At 35.6% G+C, this 19,160-nt stretch overlaps 2 protein-coding genes across 2 annotated transcripts in view; one reads left to right on the forward strand and one right to left on the reverse strand.

The window, feature by feature from the left end:
- Window positions 1-320, forward strand: part of PLEKHG7 (pleckstrin homology and RhoGEF domain containing G7) — a 78,449-nt gene extending 78,129 nt beyond the window's left edge. The window contains exon 16 of the mRNA XM_068971409.1: window positions 213-320. Within this exon, the coding sequence (XP_068827510.1) occupies window positions 213-320 (108 nt within the window). The remainder of the gene's footprint in view (window positions 1-212) is intronic.
- A 7,632-nt stretch (window positions 321-7,952) lies between these two features.
- EEA1 (early endosome antigen 1) overlaps window positions 7,953-19,160 on the reverse strand; it is an 86,211-nt gene continuing 75,003 nt past the window's right edge. The window contains exons 22-28 of the mRNA XM_068971410.1: window positions 14,814-14,999; window positions 13,412-13,543; window positions 11,298-11,483; window positions 9,933-10,171; window positions 9,555-9,675; window positions 8,895-8,993; window positions 7,953-8,266 (exon numbers count right to left, since the gene is read on the reverse strand). Of these exons, the coding sequence (XP_068827511.1) occupies window positions 8,144-8,266; window positions 8,895-8,993; window positions 9,555-9,675; window positions 9,933-10,171; window positions 11,298-11,483; window positions 13,412-13,543; window positions 14,814-14,999 (1,086 nt within the window). The 3' untranslated portion in view covers window positions 7,953-8,143. The remainder of the gene's footprint in view (window positions 8,267-8,894; window positions 8,994-9,554; window positions 9,676-9,932; window positions 10,172-11,297; window positions 11,484-13,411; window positions 13,544-14,813; window positions 15,000-19,160) is intronic.

Genomic DNA, 19,160 nt, shown 5'->3' on the forward strand with positions numbered 1-19,160 from the left:
TCCAAAATATCATACTCATCTAATCCATTTGCATTCATGTGAGTAGAGGTATTGATGATACATTCTAATTAAGACAGAAAATGGGAGACAGGCAAATGTTTCATCAGTCTTCAGTTTTAAAGAGCAAGTCAACGAATACAAAGGAAAATATTAATCCAAATATGTGAGAAATTGTCAGTTTAACATTCTCTTCTCACTGTATTTTTTAACAGAGAACATGGATAGCACAAATAACAGCAGCAATCTCTTGCTTCACCAAGAGTCAAGAAACCAAGAAAATGTCCTCATTCACTTTGCCTGCAGAATCCTCGGAAATTTAGGGACCTAAATCAAGTGGCACACCTTTTTAGACATTAGGGATTAAGGTATTCTTTCATTCACACTTGTAGCACTTAACCTAGGGATGATCTAGAATAAGCATTTTAAAGAGGTTTCAGAATTTGAGCTATAGGTACTCCTCAGGGTAGAGTAATAATGGCTTCAACAAATTTGAACCCTGAGGAATTTCTTCTAAAGTATTCACGTGTTGATATCCCAGAGTATCTCATAATGCTTCAGTCAGGCTTGAAAGTGGGGTGAGGGAAGTATGAGGCTGTTACAGTTCATAATGGATGACCAGGTGGATGCATGTCGTAAAACAATGCCCACTACTTGGGTCTGATATGAATTCTAGCATCTTATTTTATCTGTATCTGTAATGAAACCAAAATTCAGACTTAAATTGAAGAAAGTAGGGAAAACCACTAGACCATTCAGGTATGACCTAAATCAAATCCCTTATGATTATACAGTGGAAGTGAGAAATAGATTTAACGGACTAGACCTGATAGATAGAGTGCCTGATGAACTATGGACGGAGGTTCATGACATTGTACAGGAGACAGAGATCAAGACCATCCCCATGGAAAAGAAATGCAAAAAAGCAAAATGGCTGTCTGAGGAGGCCTTACAAATAGCTGTGAAAAGAAGAGAAGTGAAAGCCAAGGAGAAAAGGAAGGATACAAGCATCTGAATGCAGAGTCCCAAAGAATAGCAAGAAGAGATAAGAAAGCCTTCTTCAGCAATCAATGCAAAGAAATAGAGGAAAACAGTAGAATGGGAAAGACTATAGAGATCTCTTCAAGAAAATCAGAAATACCAAGGGAACATTTCATGCAAAGATGGACTCAATAAAGGACAGAAATGGTATGGACCTAACAGAAGCAGAAGATATTAAGAAGAGGTGGCAAGAATACACAGAAGAACTGTACAAAAAAGATCTTCACGACCCAGATATTCAAAATGGTGTGATCACTCACCTAGAGCCAGACATCCTGGAATGTGAAGTCAAGTGGGCTTTAGAAAGCATCACTACTAACAAAGCTAGTGGAGGTGATGGAATTCCAGTTGAGCTATTTCAAATCCTGAAAGATGATGCTGTGAAAGTGTTACACTCAATATGCCAGCAAATTTGGAAAACTCTTCCAGTCCTGTGGCCACTGCTAAGATCAGTTTTCATTCCAATCCGAAAGAAAGGCAATGCCAAAGAATGCTCAAACTACCACACAATTGCACTCATCTCACACGCTAGTAAAGTAATGCTCAAAATTCTCCAAGCTAGGCTTCAGCAATATGTGAACTGTGAACTTCCAGATGTTCAAGTTGGATTTAGAAAGGCAGAGGAACCAGAAACCAAATTGCCAACATCCACAAAAGAGTTCCAGAAAAACATCTATTTCTGCTTTATTGACTATGCCAAAGCCTTCAACTGTATGGATCACAATGAACTGTGGAAAATTCTGAAAGAGATGGGAATACCAGACCACCTGACCTGCCTCTTGAGAAATCTGTATGCAGGTCACGAAGCAACAGTTAGAACTAGACATGGAACAACAACTGGTTCCAAATAGGAAAAGGAGTATATCAAGGTTGTATATTGACACCGAGCTTATTTAGCTTATATGCAGAGTACATCATGAGAAACTGGGCTGGAAGAAGCACAAGCTGGAATCAAGATTGCCAGGAGAAATATCAAGAACCTCAGATATGCAGATGATACCACCCTTATGGCAGAAAGTGAAGAGGAACTCAAAGCCTCTTGATGAAAGTGAAAGAGTGAAAAAGTTGGCTTAAAGCTCAACATTCAGAAAACGAAGATCATGGCATCTGGTCCCATCACTTCATGGCAAATAGATGGGGAAACAGTGTCAGACTTTACTTTTGGGGCTCCAAAATCACTGCAGATGGTGAGTGCAGCCATGAAATTAAAAGACACTTACCCCTTGGAAGGAAAGTTACGACCAACCTAGATAGCATATTCAAAAGCAGACATTACTTTGCCAACAAAGGTCCGTCTAGTCAAGGCTATGGTTTTTCCAGTGGTCACGTATGGATGTGAGAGTTGGACTGTGAAGAAAGCTGAGTGCCAAAGAATTGATGAGAGTCCATTGGACTGCAAGATCCAACCAGTCCATTCTAAAGGAGATAAGCCCTGAGTGTTCTTTGGAAGGACTGATGCTAAAGCTGAAACTCCAGTACTTTGGCCACCTCATGTGAAGAGTTGACTCATTGGAAAAGACTTTGATGCTGGGAGGGATTGGGGGCAGGAGGAGAAGGGGACAACAGAGGATGAGATGGCTGGATGGCATCACTGACTCTATGGACGCGAGCCTGAGTGAACTCCGGGAGTTGGTGATGGAAAGGGAGGCCTGGCATGCTGCGATTCATGCGGTTGCAAAGAGTCGGGCATGACTGAGCGACTGTCTGAACTGAAACCAAGTCTCCTACCCGACTTATAAATCAGTTTTACTGCTCTACAATCCTACCTCATACAAAGTTGGATTGCTCTTTTAGCATATTAAGCAATGAATAATAATGTCTTCATCTTAGTAGCAGTTTTTAAATTCCTAGTCTCCAGCAGTTTACTTATCTCAGGTATACTTTATAATACTCTTAACTTGGAGAAAATCCCAAAGACTAAATTCCATTGTTTTGAGAAAAAAGCAATTATCTGTTCTAATTTTACTTGTTTTAACTTGGGAGGTTTCATAGAAATAGTAGCATATTCTCTAAATCTCACTTTTTGAATAATGGAGTTCGTCATAAAATTTTCTGGTTTTGAATATGTGTGAGTTAGCACAGTACTGCATCTTATTTGGCAGGACTTAAAACATCATTAGAATTCTTGCCAAGAAAGGCAGTTTGAATTATTATGGTGGAATATACTGTTAACTGCAGGTAAGGAATTAGTTCATATTCTCAGATTTAAATTTGTGATTTTCATTTTAGACAATTTCAGACATAGTACTTTTTGCAGTTTCCAGGATGGAAGTAGTATATTTATCAACTTGGACCACAAGACAAATGATACTTAAACTGATCTCTCTAAGCTGGAGAATGGGATAGAGAGGATGACGCTTGAGGAAGTGTTGTGAACACTTAATTCTTTGAGAAGAATGCATGTTTCACCATGTAAACCAGGCAGTGTGGGGAAGTGTAGCATAACAGCGCTTTTAAAGGGCCAAGCACTATTAGAAGGGAGGGTCACAGCCTGTGTAATAATGTCATATTTATTAGGAGTAAGTAAAAATGAAAGGAAAACCAGTAACTACTGTCAGTGTCTAAGAAAGTACAGGAGAATTAAGTTCTTAGAGATGAAAACTAATTTATGTATTTTTTAGAAAAAAAATATCTTGCAAGGTTTTCTAGAAATCAGCCAACCTAGGGAAAGAGCAGGGGACTAGGTGGTCTCTCAAGATTCCTTTTCATTCCATGAGGCCAGTAAACACGTATGTATAAAAACTAATTTCTCCCTTAAATCTCATTAAAGGGAGAAGAAAAGACCAACATATAAATTTAATTAGTTAAGATGTAAAACAGCTTCAGAATATACTATATACAAAGAAATATTAGCCCTCCTGTGTTCATTGCAGCACTATTCACAATAGCCAAGATGCGGAAAACCCTCAATGTTCACCAGCAGATGAGTGGATGAAGAAACTGGTATGTACACACAATGGAATTCTGCTCAGCCCTGAAAAAGAAGTAAATTCTGAAACAGGCAACAACATAGATGAAGCCTGAGGACATTATGCTAAGGGAAATCAGTCAGTTGCAGAAAGACAAATACTGCATGATTCCACTTATATGAGGTTTCTAAAATACTCAAGTTCATAGAATCAAAGAAAGAGTGGAGTGATAGTTGCCAAGGGGTAGAGGGAAATGGGGAGTTCCTAATCAATCAATGGGCATAAAGTCTCAGTTAAGCAATATGAGTGCGCTTGGGAGATCTGTTGTACTGTACACTTAAAAGAGGGTAGATCTCATATTAACTGTTCTTACCACAATAAAATTTAAATAAGATGCCATGTATTTGAAGTCGAATTTTATAAAGCTCACAAAAGAACACATCTAATAAGTGTTTGAGCATATATACGTTCACTTCAGAGAATAACACATTAGTGTAAACTGAAAAATCGCTTCTAAAACTTTGATTCCTAAAGGTGGGGGGACAGCAAAAAGCAACAGCACATTAAGCCATCAGAAAAGTATCGTTAAGTGGTCGCCCAGCTATTAAAGGTACAGTGAAACGAGATTAATATTGTTTAATATTTAATATTGTTTAATATTTTTGTTTTGCTAATTCTCTGCAATAATGGAGTGAAAAGGTGATGTCTCAACCAAAATAGCACTAGTAATTTCTCTTGAAATTACGAACTTACTATTCTAAGTTGAACATTAAAGCACACCCACTGCCTATATCCAACTGCAAAGTTCTAAGTCTGTAAATAAGATATCAGCCGTTCTTTTAAAATTATTTGACAAAATAATTTAGTCACAGAATATACTAGAAAGAAATGATTTTTAATGTCTTTAGCATTTTTTTTTAAAAAGCAACAATTCAATAAAGGATCCTTCCATTGTTCTTTATACAGATTTAAACGTTATGTAATTTATCAGTTACATTTATAATCAATAATCTTCCACTCACTGAGTTTAGAAACCGCAGTATTTACTGAGCTAAACTCTCTCACAAATAAGGCACAACTACATGATCACAAATAGTAAACAATACAATGAATCCAGCATCTAAAGGAGAAAATATTCATGCAGAATTATCTACAGAAACTATGAATATGATCCAGTTCAGGAAGTACAGAATGTCACAGACATAACTGCATCATGTTCCAATAAGCTCATTACTTCTACACAGAGAGAACCTAGCTATTTCCAATTCTATTTTATACAATTTTACATAAATTTAGTAAGTTTATACACAATATTCACATCTGCAACAATAACTGATCATTAAAATTCAGGCAAAGGGCAATTAAGACAATAATGTGTGGCACATTATATAATCACAGAATACCATTCATCAAGCTCATGTCTAGGCATACGAAATTGATGGCACATTTAAATCTTATGGATCAAATCATCCAGGGTTTCATAGCCAAAGTGCATTTAAAAAAAAACTAGTCAAATAGGTCATGAATAATATCAAAATATATGATCATAATTTGCTCTCCACTTAAAAGCTAAACATCTTTATGCAAATGCACAGTAAAAAAAAAAAAGTGTCTTTAAAGTTCTCCAAACTATAAAATAATCATAATTTTTTTCAACAGAGATGGGGAACTAACAAATTTGGCAGTTACTATTTAACATTACTGTGAGGAAACTATTAAACTAATTCCACATTAAGAGGTAGTTGAACAAAATTATACATTGCATTGAGGTTTTTGTGTTTGTTTCCCTCTTTTTTTCTTCAAAATAAATCCTATAACAGCAGCTTTGTCTTCTACTAAAAATTCCGTAGGTATAGTTTATTGTACACTAACCCAGCAAGACTTGATTATTAACTCACACTTCTGTGCTGGGGCTACAAATTTACTAACGTGATGCCAATATGCTTTGCGTTAGAGCTGGTACTCCATATGTGCCAGCTCTAAATCACTGACAGTCCTAGCAGACATCTAAAATGTAGAACCAGTAAGCACTAAGAGGATGACTTTTTAATTAAAAAGAAAACCTTTTGTTTCCAAAACACCTTGTTGGTGAGACTAATGGCTAAATTTTAGGTTTCACTTCAACTTAATATGTAGTCAAATTATTTGGGGCTTATAAAGTAAGATTAGCTAGATGAAACGTAGAGAATACTCAAACACATATGTATTTGTTGTCCCCACAATTTTTTTAGGAATATGTGGGCAGGGGGAACAAGGCAGGGAAAGGCCTTCAGTGTGCCCAATTAGGAGATGAAGTGAACAAATATTCCAGGAAATTTCTCATGAGTTTCATTATCATTAAAAAGAACAACTGTGCTGTGAATGTTATTCCAACATGCTTATCAATTTTAAGTATAGAATTAGAGTATTTGAATTGTAAATATATGAAAATGCATAATTTCTATTATCCAACTTATTTTTAATAAGGAACCATTATATTTCTTCAATATTTATGCTCAAGGATGTATGTTTTATCTGAGTCCAGGGATTCAGTCAGGGTCCTTGATAGCTACTGACAACAGAGTTTACTTAAATCGATTTTTTAAATAATTAATGAATATATGGCAATCTCTTTTAGTTTGTGTACATTACAGGAAGAATATAACATGATCATTTCAGCATGATACTTGAAAGCACTTACTGTAAATGGATTACTAGGCCCCACCCTCCCCCATTACCAAATGACTGCACTGAGTGAATACGTAACTTTACATTTCTTCTTAGAGTAATAAATCAATATTAATGACTTTTCAGATGTTTTCCAGTTTTCCAAATTAAGACTGTGATAAAGTTTAATTCCATTGTGTAGCATACAAATACGCCAATTTTTAATTACCCTCAATTAGTCATTCTGTTTCAGGTCTGGTTTTAATATAGGCGTTGGCGATACTCTATTATCCAACTGTTATTTCAAGGTAATTTCATAGCAGTATTTTTGCAAAGTAAACAGATACAGAGTTGATATGAAACCCCAAATGTAGTTTAAAATGTAAGTCAAGTTCAAAACTTTAAAAAACTCTTCCCTGTTAGCTAAGTAGAAAATATAAAACAGGATATTTAATGTCTCCTTGCCATATTTGTTTTCACAGATAAGACTGTAACAATACCAGTCACTAGCTTTAAGATGCAAAACTATAACACAATTACAGTGAAGCTGAGCTATACTTGAGAAGGTTAAACCAAATTACCTTCAAAAAAGAAGATCCATTAAAAAAAGCAAATTCAGATTCCTGAAGATGCTGGAGAGAGAAAATGAGAGGAAATGAGGATATAAAATGAAAGCTAATCTCAGAAGACTTCCTGCTTAAACAGTATAGGACCATTACACAATTTATGTTTTTCACCTTCCAACTGGGGGTGAGGCTGGTAAGTTTTGTAGGATTTTTAATTAAGACTATGTGGGAGTTTAAAAATCAGTTAGAAAGACAAAAAAGAAAAATTAACCCTTATCTTTAAATACAACCCGAGAATAACCATAATACAGATAAAATATGGATAGTCATAAAATAAGCAAATTAATTTTAAAGAGATTGCCATAAAATTCACCCAAGAGAACTTAATATAGTTAACATAAAAACCATGTTTGAATTCATGGTTAATACATATTTAAATACATAATCTGTATTTAGAACACTTGAGTAGTAAATCTGTAACAATGCAACTGAGCTATGGACCTATATATAAGAAAAAAAGAAAACTTTATAGTTCTGTGCATGACTTTATAATGAGAATATTTAATATAATCGATGTTATTGTGCAATATATCTGATAGGGTAACATCACCCATGTACATTTCCATACACTAAATTTGGGAGAAAGAAGCAGCTATGGAAGTGTATTCATATCATTTCTGAACAGTGAAATTATATTTAAAAAAATACATTGCTATTTTCCATCCAAAATTTATTTACATTTCATTGGCTACTTCTAAACTTGGCATGAAAGCTGTTCCAGGGTTAAATGGAGAAAGATGAACTCAAGTCTCACAAAAATAGAAGAATTTTACTTGATAACATTCCAAAATATACGAATTCTAATTTGGTTTAGTATTGCAACCACTGTCCAAATCAAATAGTAGTAGTCCAGGACCTCTATTAAGTGCATTTTATTAAAAATCTAATGTTACTGTAATATTACTTTGAAGTTGTGATAACCCATTATCCTTGCAAGTCATTGAAACATCCATCACAGACACGAACAGGCTTCTTGGAAGAAGGAGTTAAGGCATTTTTGGCTGAACACTCAGCACAGAAGATATTTCCACATTGTCTGCAGTGATGCTGTAAATGACAGAAATTGAACATTTTCAAGCATAAAAACTATACCAGAAGTATTATGAGACCACAAGAAGAAAGTAAACTTCACTGTGAAAGTATATTAACTTTCAAGTAATTGATGTACTATTTAATAACATAAAATGTCAATATCAATTTAATCCCTTTCGTTAATTTAAATGCTTCCTATTTAGTCAAATACTAAACATTAAATATGGAATTTATCTTGGAATTCTCAGAAGAACCTTTGTAGGATTTTAATAAATGCCTTAATAAAGTACCTCTATCAAGTGAAAAACTATTCCTATTTGCAAAATGTGTCAGGTGTAATTTCTTCTATAGGAATATAAATGTCTGACTAAAGCTTGAATTGACCATGAATGCACTGGTTCAGAAAATGATTATTCCAGAGAGTCACTCAGTAGGAAGACAATGATTGAATATAAAACTAAAATTGAAACACATGGGCTAGAAAGAAATTAGAGTGCATGAAATTTAATTATTCTACGTAGTTATAAATTAAAGTTAATAAATGCCAAAACTTTTAAAGTCTGTCAAATGCAGGACAATTCTAATGGTTAAAACACCGTCACCAAGGAATAAAATCCAAAACTATAGTAATAAAACCATTTACCCGTCTCACTGTTACGGAAAAGCCTTTCCCACAGGCCATACAGTTTTGTACTTCACTGTCTTCAGCCCACTTTCTAGTCAACGCTTGTGTATGTTTGATCTATTAAAGAAAAAAAGTTTCAATAAATAGTACTCAAAACTATAAACAGTGATTGATAATTTCTAACTTGGTGCCCAAGTTTTAAAACAGGTACATTTTTAAAAATCAGAAATACCTTGGTCACCTTCCATTATCAAAAGTTGCTACAAATGAATGACAATAAGTAAAGCAAATGTTATTTCTCAAAGGTGTTGGTAATTTCTAACCTTCGATGATTTCCAATGCATTCTAATCCTAAGGATCAAGCAATCCTTCCTTGGAACGCTGAGCATATAATGAGATCACTTCAACACACAGGGACTCGTTCATTCCTTTGTGTTCTTGACTTTTCCCAGTAATGTCAATTCATGAATGACATGACTCTCTAATTGTTGAGATCTCTCAGATAAATTCTTTAAATCTTATATTTAATGACCCATAACACCTACAGTCCTGCTGCAACTCAGTAGCCATTTAAAAGTATTATTAAATATGAGGTTTTCTTTTTTAATGTGAAAAATATGCTTTTCACTAAGGGAAATTCTAGGCTAAACAAGTGCCTCATATTAGCAGGTGACGTACCTGAAGGGACTGATTCTCTCTGCCTAGCTCCTGCACTGCTGCAGTTGTATTATCCAGCTTTCTTTGCAATTCTAGTACTTTGGTTTGAAGCTTTTCTATTTCACCTTCTCCTTTAAGACACCTAAAATGGAATGCAAAACATAATTTAAAAAGAAAAATCATTACAGACCTTCACTGTATACAGATAACCACTTCAGTGACTTTAAACATAATACATTACTTTTACCTATATGATTGTTGGAAGGGTTAGTTTTTAAATGGCTGCTTAAATAACCTGTATGTGCACTTCTCTCAAAACTTCTATTTTGCTTTAATGTGAAATACAATCTTTTTATCACTTAGCATGGAAATAAACTAATTTCACTAGACATCAACCACCTTTCCAGTAGTGCTCTCCTTTCATCTTGGTTATTCTGAACTGTTGCTTCCAGTACTGCAATTTCACCCCGTAAGTCGTCCGTCTGTTTCTCGAGTTCACTGACTCTCCGTTGACTGGACTGCCACTCTTTCTTTATGGTGCCCAAGTTCTCATTTAATGCTGTGATCTGCATGGTAAGTTTAGCCCCATTTTCTTCATGTTTCTTCATTCCTACTTCTTTTTCTTTTATTTCGGAATGCTGAGAAAAGGAACAACAGTAGGTAAAAAACCTACTACAAAAGTAGTGCAAAATAAACTGAAGTTGTTGAACTTTTAAACGGTGGCAGCATAAGGAAAGCAGGCACTAATAAAACTGACTCCACAAACATCTGCATAATTTGAACTGGTTTAAAAGTCTTAAGCCTGAAATGATAGGCAACAAGCCTCTTACAAAATCAAGCTAAAGTAAAGCAATTGGAGATTTTCCTTTTTCCCACTAGAGCAGGGGAAGAACACATAGTTAGAACAGATATCAAGTGCCCTGGAGACAAAGCTGGCATTTTCTTATGTCTCAAATTCCAAATGTATCCTCCTGTCTCTATCAAACTGCCAAAAACTAATAATAATACTTCAAATCACCACATGAACCTGAAACTGCAGTTCTTCAATGAAAACATTTAGCAGTCCAATTATCTGGGGATATTTGGACTCAGTTCAACAGAGGAAAGCCAGATGCTTCCTATTTGGCACACACAAGTTAGGGAAGGAAAAGCAGACTCTGGTCAGCATGAGTCCAAGCTGCAGTTTCCGTTCACCCATATGAACATTCACTTAACAAGTTTAACATGATTCGCACTCATGCCACCTACCTCAGTCTACATAGTTACAGGCTTGTTTTTCTGGCACTAAAAGTGTTTTTAAATTATGTTTTATTGAATTTTACTTATATAAACTAAAATACAATTACAGAATAAACATTTCCAATCACATGTCAGCTATTTAAATAAATCACATTTCCTATCTTAAATCAAAAATTAAAATGCAGTAGGAATGCCAGGTCATACGGTAGTTTTAGTCCTAGTTTTTAAGGAATCTCCATACTGTCTGTATCAGTTTACATTCCCACCAACAGTGTAAGAGGGTGCCCTTTTCTCCACGCCCTCTCCAGCATTGACTGTTTGTAGATTTTTTGATGATGGCCATTCTGACTCCTGTTGCTGTACTGGCAGAAGCCAACACAATATTGTAATCCTTCAATTAAAAATAAATTTTAAGAAATTAAAAGTTAGGTAAGCATTTGAATCATAACTTTTATGTAGAAAAATCCTCTCAATGGATTAATTTACAAAATCAATTGCAAAACACACCTCCCACCATTAACTTACCAGTTTAGCTTCCTTTTCCATAAACTCTTTCTTCAGCTCATCTTCTTCCTTTTTCATCTGCTCTTTTAAAATTTGCTGGGTTTTCTTCTCCTGTTCAAGGGTTGCCTTCAGGGAATCTACTTTCCCTTGAAGCTCTAATTTCTGCTGAATCAACAGCTGTTTGGCATCCTTGAGATTTGTTATTTCCTATGAAAAAGTAAGACCAAAATAAATAATCCTTTATGGTTAAAAAGCTGAAATTTATACAGCTTATTACAAACAATCAGTTTTAGACTCTTATGAAATTCTTAAAGTTCAGTATTTCAAACAGTTAAAAAGGTGCAAGATTATGTATTTGCCGCTCAACAATCAAATTCAGCTGATGCTTTTGCAATGCATGTTTTGATTAAATGATATGAAAATTCTCTACCCCCTATTTTCTCTTTCTTCATTTCATAAGCATTTATTTGTCAACATTTAGGTATCACACACTGATAGGTTCTAGGGATATACATAAAAGATAAATTATATACATTCCCTGATTTTCAGAAGTCAGTCTAGAAGAACATGATATAGAGAGATAATTATAAAGTAAAATGGCAAGTATATTGATAGACACAAGAGGTATTATGAGACCACCTGAGAAAAATCTAACCCTTCTCTATGAAAATGAGTAACATTTTAAAAGCAACTTATAAGCAATTCAGTTTCTTTAAGTGGCAGGCCAGCCATGCTAATGCTAATAAAAATGTTCTAAATAACAGATTAAAGGAGTTTAAGAAGAAAAACAATTTAAAAAACAGAATCCCTTAAAATCCTGATCCTAAACTCATATTTTTGAAGTTTTTATCTGTAGGCTTAAAGGATAGCTCTCTCGATTATCATCTCAACAAAATTTAAACTTTGGGGGTTACTTTGCTCTATTCAATAATCTGAAAGCAAAGTTAACACAGTTTCAACATGTGTATAGACACTACAACATAAAAACACTGTGAGAGCAGGAGTATTTGTCAAAAACAACAATGTGTATGCCTGTGGCTGATTCATGTTGGTGTATGGCAGAAACCAGCACCATACTCTAGGGCAGTTATCTTCCAATTAAAAAAAAAAAACGTGCCTGGCACATACTATGTTCTAAAGAAACAGATAAATATAGCCTGTATGTGTGTATATATGTATATAAGATATATTTCTACACATGTAAACACACACACACACAAGTATCTCTTTAACAACACTCAGTTCAGTTCAGTTGCTCAGTCATGTCTGACTCTTTGTGGCCGCATTAACTGCAGCACGCCAGGCCTCCCTGTCCATCACCAACTCCCAGAGTCCACCCAAACCCATGTCCATCGAGTTGGTGATGCCATCCAACCATCTCATCCTCTGTCGTCCCCTTCTCCTCCCGCCTTCAATCTTTCCCAGCATCAGGGTCTTTTCAAATGAGTCAGCCCTCCACACCAGGTGGCCAAAGTATTGGAGTTTCAGCTTCAACAACACTCCCTCCAAAGAATACCAGGACTAATCTCCTTTAAGATGGACCGGCTGGATCTCCTTGCAGTCCAAGGGACTCTCAAGAGTCTTCTCCAACACCGCAGTTCAAAAGCATCAATTCTTCAGCGCTCAGCTTTCTTCACAGTCCAACTCTCACATCCATACATGACCACTGGAAAAACCATAGCCTTGACTAGACGGACCTTTGTTGGTAAAGTAATGTCTCTGCTTTTGAATATATGCTGTCTAGGTTGGTCATAACTTTCCTTCCAAGGAGTAAGTGTCTTTTAATTTCCTGGCTGCAATCACTATCTGCAGTGATTTTGGAGCCCCCAGAAATAAAGTCTGACACTGTTTCCACTGTTTCCCCATCTATTTGCCATGAAGTGATGGGACTGGATGCAAGTGATGGGACTGGATGCCATGATCTTAGTTTTCTGAATGCTGAGCTTTAAGCCAACTTTTTCACTCTCTCCTTTCACTTTCATCAAGAGGTTCTTTAGTTCTTCACTTTCTGCCAAAGGGGTGGTGTCATCTGCACTTTATTAACAATACTAATATAATATTAACATTAATTAATAACATTAATATAACATTAACAACACTAATATAATACAAAAGGAAAAACAATCTTCACATACCTTTATGCTTTCCTGCTTGTGAGACTTGAGTTCTTCACTCAATTTAGCAATTTCTTTTTCTTGTCTACACTTAATTTCCTCTGTCTCTGCCAATTTAGATTTTTCATTTACTAGTTCTTTTTCTTTTAGTGACTATAGAAAAAATGATTTATAGAATTTTAAAGTAAATACTTAATGTAACAAAAATAATTGCTTCTATTTATGACTGGCATCGCCCCTTTCTACCTAAGTTGAGCAAATTACTTATGTCTCTGTGTCCTTATTTATACAACAATAAGACTGTTATAAAGGATTAAACAGTTAATACTGTAAAACTGTTTGGCTAAAGTGTAGCCAAAACTACCATCTTACCCTTATTATCTTTATATCACTGTCTTTATATAAGGCACCTAGGGAGGAATATTATACATCATCTAACTTAATCTCTATACCAGGTAGCTCTTTTTAATTCTCATTTTTTAGGCAAGGAACAAAGACTTAGAGAAGATATATAGAAGTAAAATAAAAAATTAAAACAAGATCTACCTGATTTAAAATCCTTGTAATTAAAGGCCTCTAAACTATACAGTTCTGTCAGAATTTTCTAACTTGAGGCACCAATTATAAATTTCATTCCAGTTTCAGCAGTGCCATCACCACAAAAATATTCCCCTATTTTTTCCCCTCCAATTTTTAAATTAAAGATAATTCAGAGGGAATTCCCTGGTGGTCCAGTGATTAGGACTCTACTCTCTCACTGTTGAGAGCCCAGGTTTTTTTTGGTATGGCCAAAAAAAAAAAAAAGGAACTGCATAATTAAGATATAGCAAGAACTTCAGGAATTGTACACTTCAGAATATATCAGTTGATGGAAATATATGATTTCAATTATGAAACCAAAAATAAAATGTTTCCTAGAATCTGAATTTCCCTTTCATATAAAATTTTAACTGCTCTTTAAATGTACTAGGCATATTACAGTCCTTTCAACTTCATAACCTAGCATCATTTATACAAAATACATCCCTACTTCCTCTTAGAAAAAATTGTTTCTTAATTTCAAGAATTTTTAACAAGCTTAAGAACTATTCCTAGACCTTTTATTACCTCATTAATAAATCCAGAGGATAACATGTTACATGAGAAATAGTTGAGGGACTATAATATCTGTTGTTGAATAACCCAGGGCCTATCATGTAAGAAATCAGATTTGTTTGTAAAACTTAAAAAGCAGTAAGAAGATGGACAGAAATGACAAGGAACTTCCTAGCATTAGAATTCCAATCACCAAAAGTCTTTTATAAGAAACTAGAAGTCCATCTGAGAGAGCTACTAAAAATAAAGGTGATGCCTATATTGGGCATATAGATCTCTATACCCACTGTAACTCTAAGATTCTAGATTTAGTCAGAAAATAAAATACCTTTTCTTTTTGCATATCTTGTAGTGCTTTATTCTGTTCCTTCAACTGCTGTTCGCTCTTTGCTAAATCTTGCTCCAAAGTAGTCTTGGTGGTCTTCAGTTCTTGAATCAATTTATTTTGGTTTCCAATTTGATTTCTGTTTGATATCAAATCCTCCTGTGCTAGAGAAAGCTTCTCTTCTACAGACTTATAAAAACAATTTCACCAAATTATTATGTAATTTTTAGTAAATTTCAACAGAAACATAATGGTTAATATACATGACAGTTATGCATAAACATAATGGAAAGAAATACTTTAAAAATGATATGTAAGTATTTACTGGCTAAGTGATACAAAGAATACCAAATAAGTAGGAACCATATCAAACACTCAAAGAACATAGTTAGATATATGGAGAGACATGAAAAAAAAAAGCAATTTTAAAAGAGTTACAAAGATTATATATACATACATATTTTGTAGGATCTATGATAACCCTTGGCATACTAAAAGCTTTATTTAAAAATAAGCTTTTTTATCTTGGGAGGAAAATGTATTTTAAATCGCCAATCTGATCAAGTGAACTAAAATAGGAAAGTCAACCAGACATCAGAGGCTCTACTTCTGACAAGGCCATCAGCCCATCCACTGTGGTGTAAGTAGCACTGTCGGTTAACATAGTCCATAGTTAGCAACTGTATGAAGGCCCAGATATTTCAAGAAGCTGAAGCTGGGGAAAAGAACAAGTTTTTTGACATACTAGGTTTTGATTTGGGGGTAGTTGTGGTAACAGGTGGGGAATGGAAAATGGCAGAACTTTGCCACTCTCAGCTGCTAAGGGAAATAATTCTAAGATGTTCTTTGCCATCTAGAAAAAACTTATCTTTCTTATCTTGGAGATATAGTTTCTTTGAAAAAAAGGCAGAAGATATAATTCAGGAGGAATCACTGTTGTCTAAGGTTGGCTATAGTAAGTATTCAATAGCCACCTGACGTGAAGAGTCGACTCACTAGAAAAGACCGTGATGCTGGGAAAGATTGAAGGCAGGAGGAGAAAGGGACAACAGAGGATGAGATGGTTGGATGGCATCACCGACTCAATGGACATGAGTTTGAACGAGCTCCGGGAGTTGGTGATGGACAGGGAGGCCTGACGTACTGCAGTCCATGGGGTCGCAAAGAGTCAGACACAGCTGAACAATGGCTGGGTCACTTTGCTGTCCACCTGAAACTATCATGACATTATTAATAGGCTAGTCTCCAAAACAAAATTAAAAGTTTTGGGAAAAAAGCATTCAATAAAGGATAGATGAAAAATGAATGAAAACCTTATTTAAAGGACTTAACCTTCCTGAAAGAGATTATTCCTTAGAAATAGTTCAGAAGTCTTTTCTAATTAAATTTCCATTTCAATAGCTTCCAGTAGAACACTAAGAACCGTAATGCTTCCTTTTGGGGAAAGACCTAAAGTCACTAGTTCTTTCTTTACTAATCCAGCAGCTAAGCATTAATTGAATATACTACTAAAGTAGACAGGATAGTGAGAGATGGCCCTGAAAGAAGCTGACCGTGTAGCCTGGAAAACAGAGCCAGAGTGTAAAATCAAAGTTGTACAGGCATGTGCAGTGTGCCAGATGCACAGAAAGATGAATGTGAATGTTCTCTGTGGAATGTTTAAAGAAAGTTCCACGGGCATGTGGGAACTGACTTTAAGCATCACAAAGGGTAACAGTGTTTTCAGGGGAAAAAATAAAATTTGTCAAAGCCTAGCCAATAAGGTCTACACAACTGTAATTAGGTCCTGATCTAGTGTTAAGGAATATCAATTCTTGCTAGAGCCTAAAAGCACAAGAATTCCAAAATGCCCGTGTTCTAAATAACAGCCTATAAAATTTGGAACTCACAGAATCCTAATGACTAAAGTCAAGCTAAAAATCTGCACTACTGTTTTCTGAGCCAAGACATACTGTTCTACTTGCCTCCGGATATTCATCTATGACATTCAGCAGTACACTGCCGTTTTAAACACGCCTTTTATCTTTTCTGCTGCAGACTACACTATTTTCATCTGCTTAGCCTCTTTTCCCTTGGAGAACTCCCTCTCACTATCATGGTTTACTGGGGTTATCTTTAACTCACCCACTGCCACTGGAATAACCAAATCCCTAAGATCAAGCACCACCCAGATCCTGAATACCCTAATTGAGTGCAGCAAAAAAACATTTTCTGCACTGTTCCATGGTAGGTGGTGTTTTTTCGGTCTGTTTAACGATTTTTCCCTTTTTTTCTTTCAACATAAACCTTTACAAATTTTTAGTTATTACGTTTTCTTGACGCCTGGGTGAAATGGCACAACGAATAGTACTATGCTAAGAAGATTTATACTTAATTGTGAACTTCTTATCCTAGAGTTTTCACTTCACTGAGGGTGCAAATTTTAATTAAACGCCACTTCTACCTTTCCTGAACATCGAAGAATAGCACCCAGCAAAGCCAATTTAAAATATCCAGTCAACAAACTTTGGTACTTCATAAATAATCCAGCAGATGGGGCTAAAGGCATAGCTCAAGCCAGCTCGGCTTCCATTCTACTGGTGTCTTGGCAAACACCATCAGCCCACAGATGGCAGTCTTGATTAGGTGTCATGTTACAAGGTTCTGACCCTCTCCCTTTCTCTCTTTTACACAAGATCATTTAATAATCACTGAAGCAAAAGAAAAAGAATGGCAGATCCCTTATTTTGGCCTGTAAATATCACTTGAACTTTCTGAGGATTTTTAATAGTTCAGATGCCATTTTAGAAGGATTAGCATAGAATCTGTCAGTATCCTATCATATGAAAAAAATTTCTAGTGAAATGATGGTAAAAGAATAAAGGTCTGAAGAGCTGAGATCCAGTCATGGTTCTGTTACTGTGCAAACACTAGGCCTGTCACCAACCAAGGGGGGGACCTCAGTTTCATCTGCAAAAGAAAGCTTTGGTACAGAATGTCTATCCACAGCCTCTCAACAGTCGTTTAAACTCCACAGCAGCCTTATCCGTCTTTCTCTTACCCATGTTTACATTTGAAATTTTCTTTCATGTATAAAATTAGAACATGATTTTATAGCTTTCAAGCATAATAAAAATAATTGTTGGCTTAATGAAAAAATACTGATCTGAAAGATCTAAGTCTCTAAAGATTTTTAAATCAGTCATTAGGTTACAACTTCTCTTTCACCTAAATGTCCATCCAATTCATTCGCACTGTCCATCCTTACTCCACCAGCCCAAGCCAGCATCATCTGCACTTGGACTACTGCAGCCTCCTCTCTCATCCCCACATTCAGCCACATTGGCTTAAGATACAAATCCGAACAAATCTTTTCAGTGACTCCCTCCTGCCGACAGGATGAAGTCCAAACTTTTCAACAACCTTCCCTGACTTTAAATAGTGTTGTAAAGGGAAAAATAAATAAATAAAGAGAATATAATAAGTAAGATGCTTTCTAAATGTCAGGTGGTATTTAAAAAAAAACTCTTGCTAATTTTGAACTTCATATATAAATACAGACATATAAATAACCACTGTTTGGCCCCGTGGGAATTCTTCCCCAATCTCCTGTCGCTTTGTCAGATCAGTGCTTTGTTGCTTTGTAAGGTCCTGCCTTGTGGCAGGTAGTTCCGATTCCTTCCCATAGAAATCAGACTGAGGCTTGTTATCACTGATTCCTCCACTCCCTTGACCTCTATATTTTTCACCCTTTTTGTTTCATCTTCTCTCTCCAATTAATCTCTTCTGTTCCATCTTCTTTAACTCCAGTCCTAATCAGCTCACAGCTAGATTACTGGAGTTAAGAGGAAGAAAGGGAGACAGCCTCTTAATTAATCCTCCCAGCACTAGTTTACACCAGATCCAAAGCTGTCTGTAAACCACTTCCAGGTTAAGTATATGTCCACTTCCTTTTACTCCTCTGCTTAGACTCTTCATTCCCTGCTACCTCCAACCCAACATAAAGTCCAGTCAGTCACCTTTGCTAGGCATCTAAGGTACCACACAATTTAATCCCGGTCCTTTTAATTTTAATTTCCAAACACAGGTCAGTTATGGTGACTGCCTCCTGGCTTTGCTGGATCCCCCCGCTACTCCCTTCCTCAGCGTCTCCGGAGTGAACTGATCTTTCTCAGTTCACTGATCTTCTGTATTCAAGTTCTTATCTTTCAGGGTCAGGGCAAGTTCTCCCTCCTTCATAAAGCCTTCCCTATAGGAGCCTATGAATAAAGTATCGACATCGTGTATTTATATACTATATATAAAAATATTCTGTGATTTTCAATGGAATTTTTCAATAAAGCATTTTAAATTAAGCAAAAAACAAAAATC

Source organism: Capricornis sumatraensis, chromosome 4, assembly GCF_032405125.1.
Source record: "Capricornis sumatraensis isolate serow.1 chromosome 4, serow.2, whole genome shotgun sequence".
NCBI classification, from domain to species: Eukaryota; Metazoa; Chordata; class Mammalia; order Artiodactyla; family Bovidae; genus Capricornis; species Capricornis sumatraensis.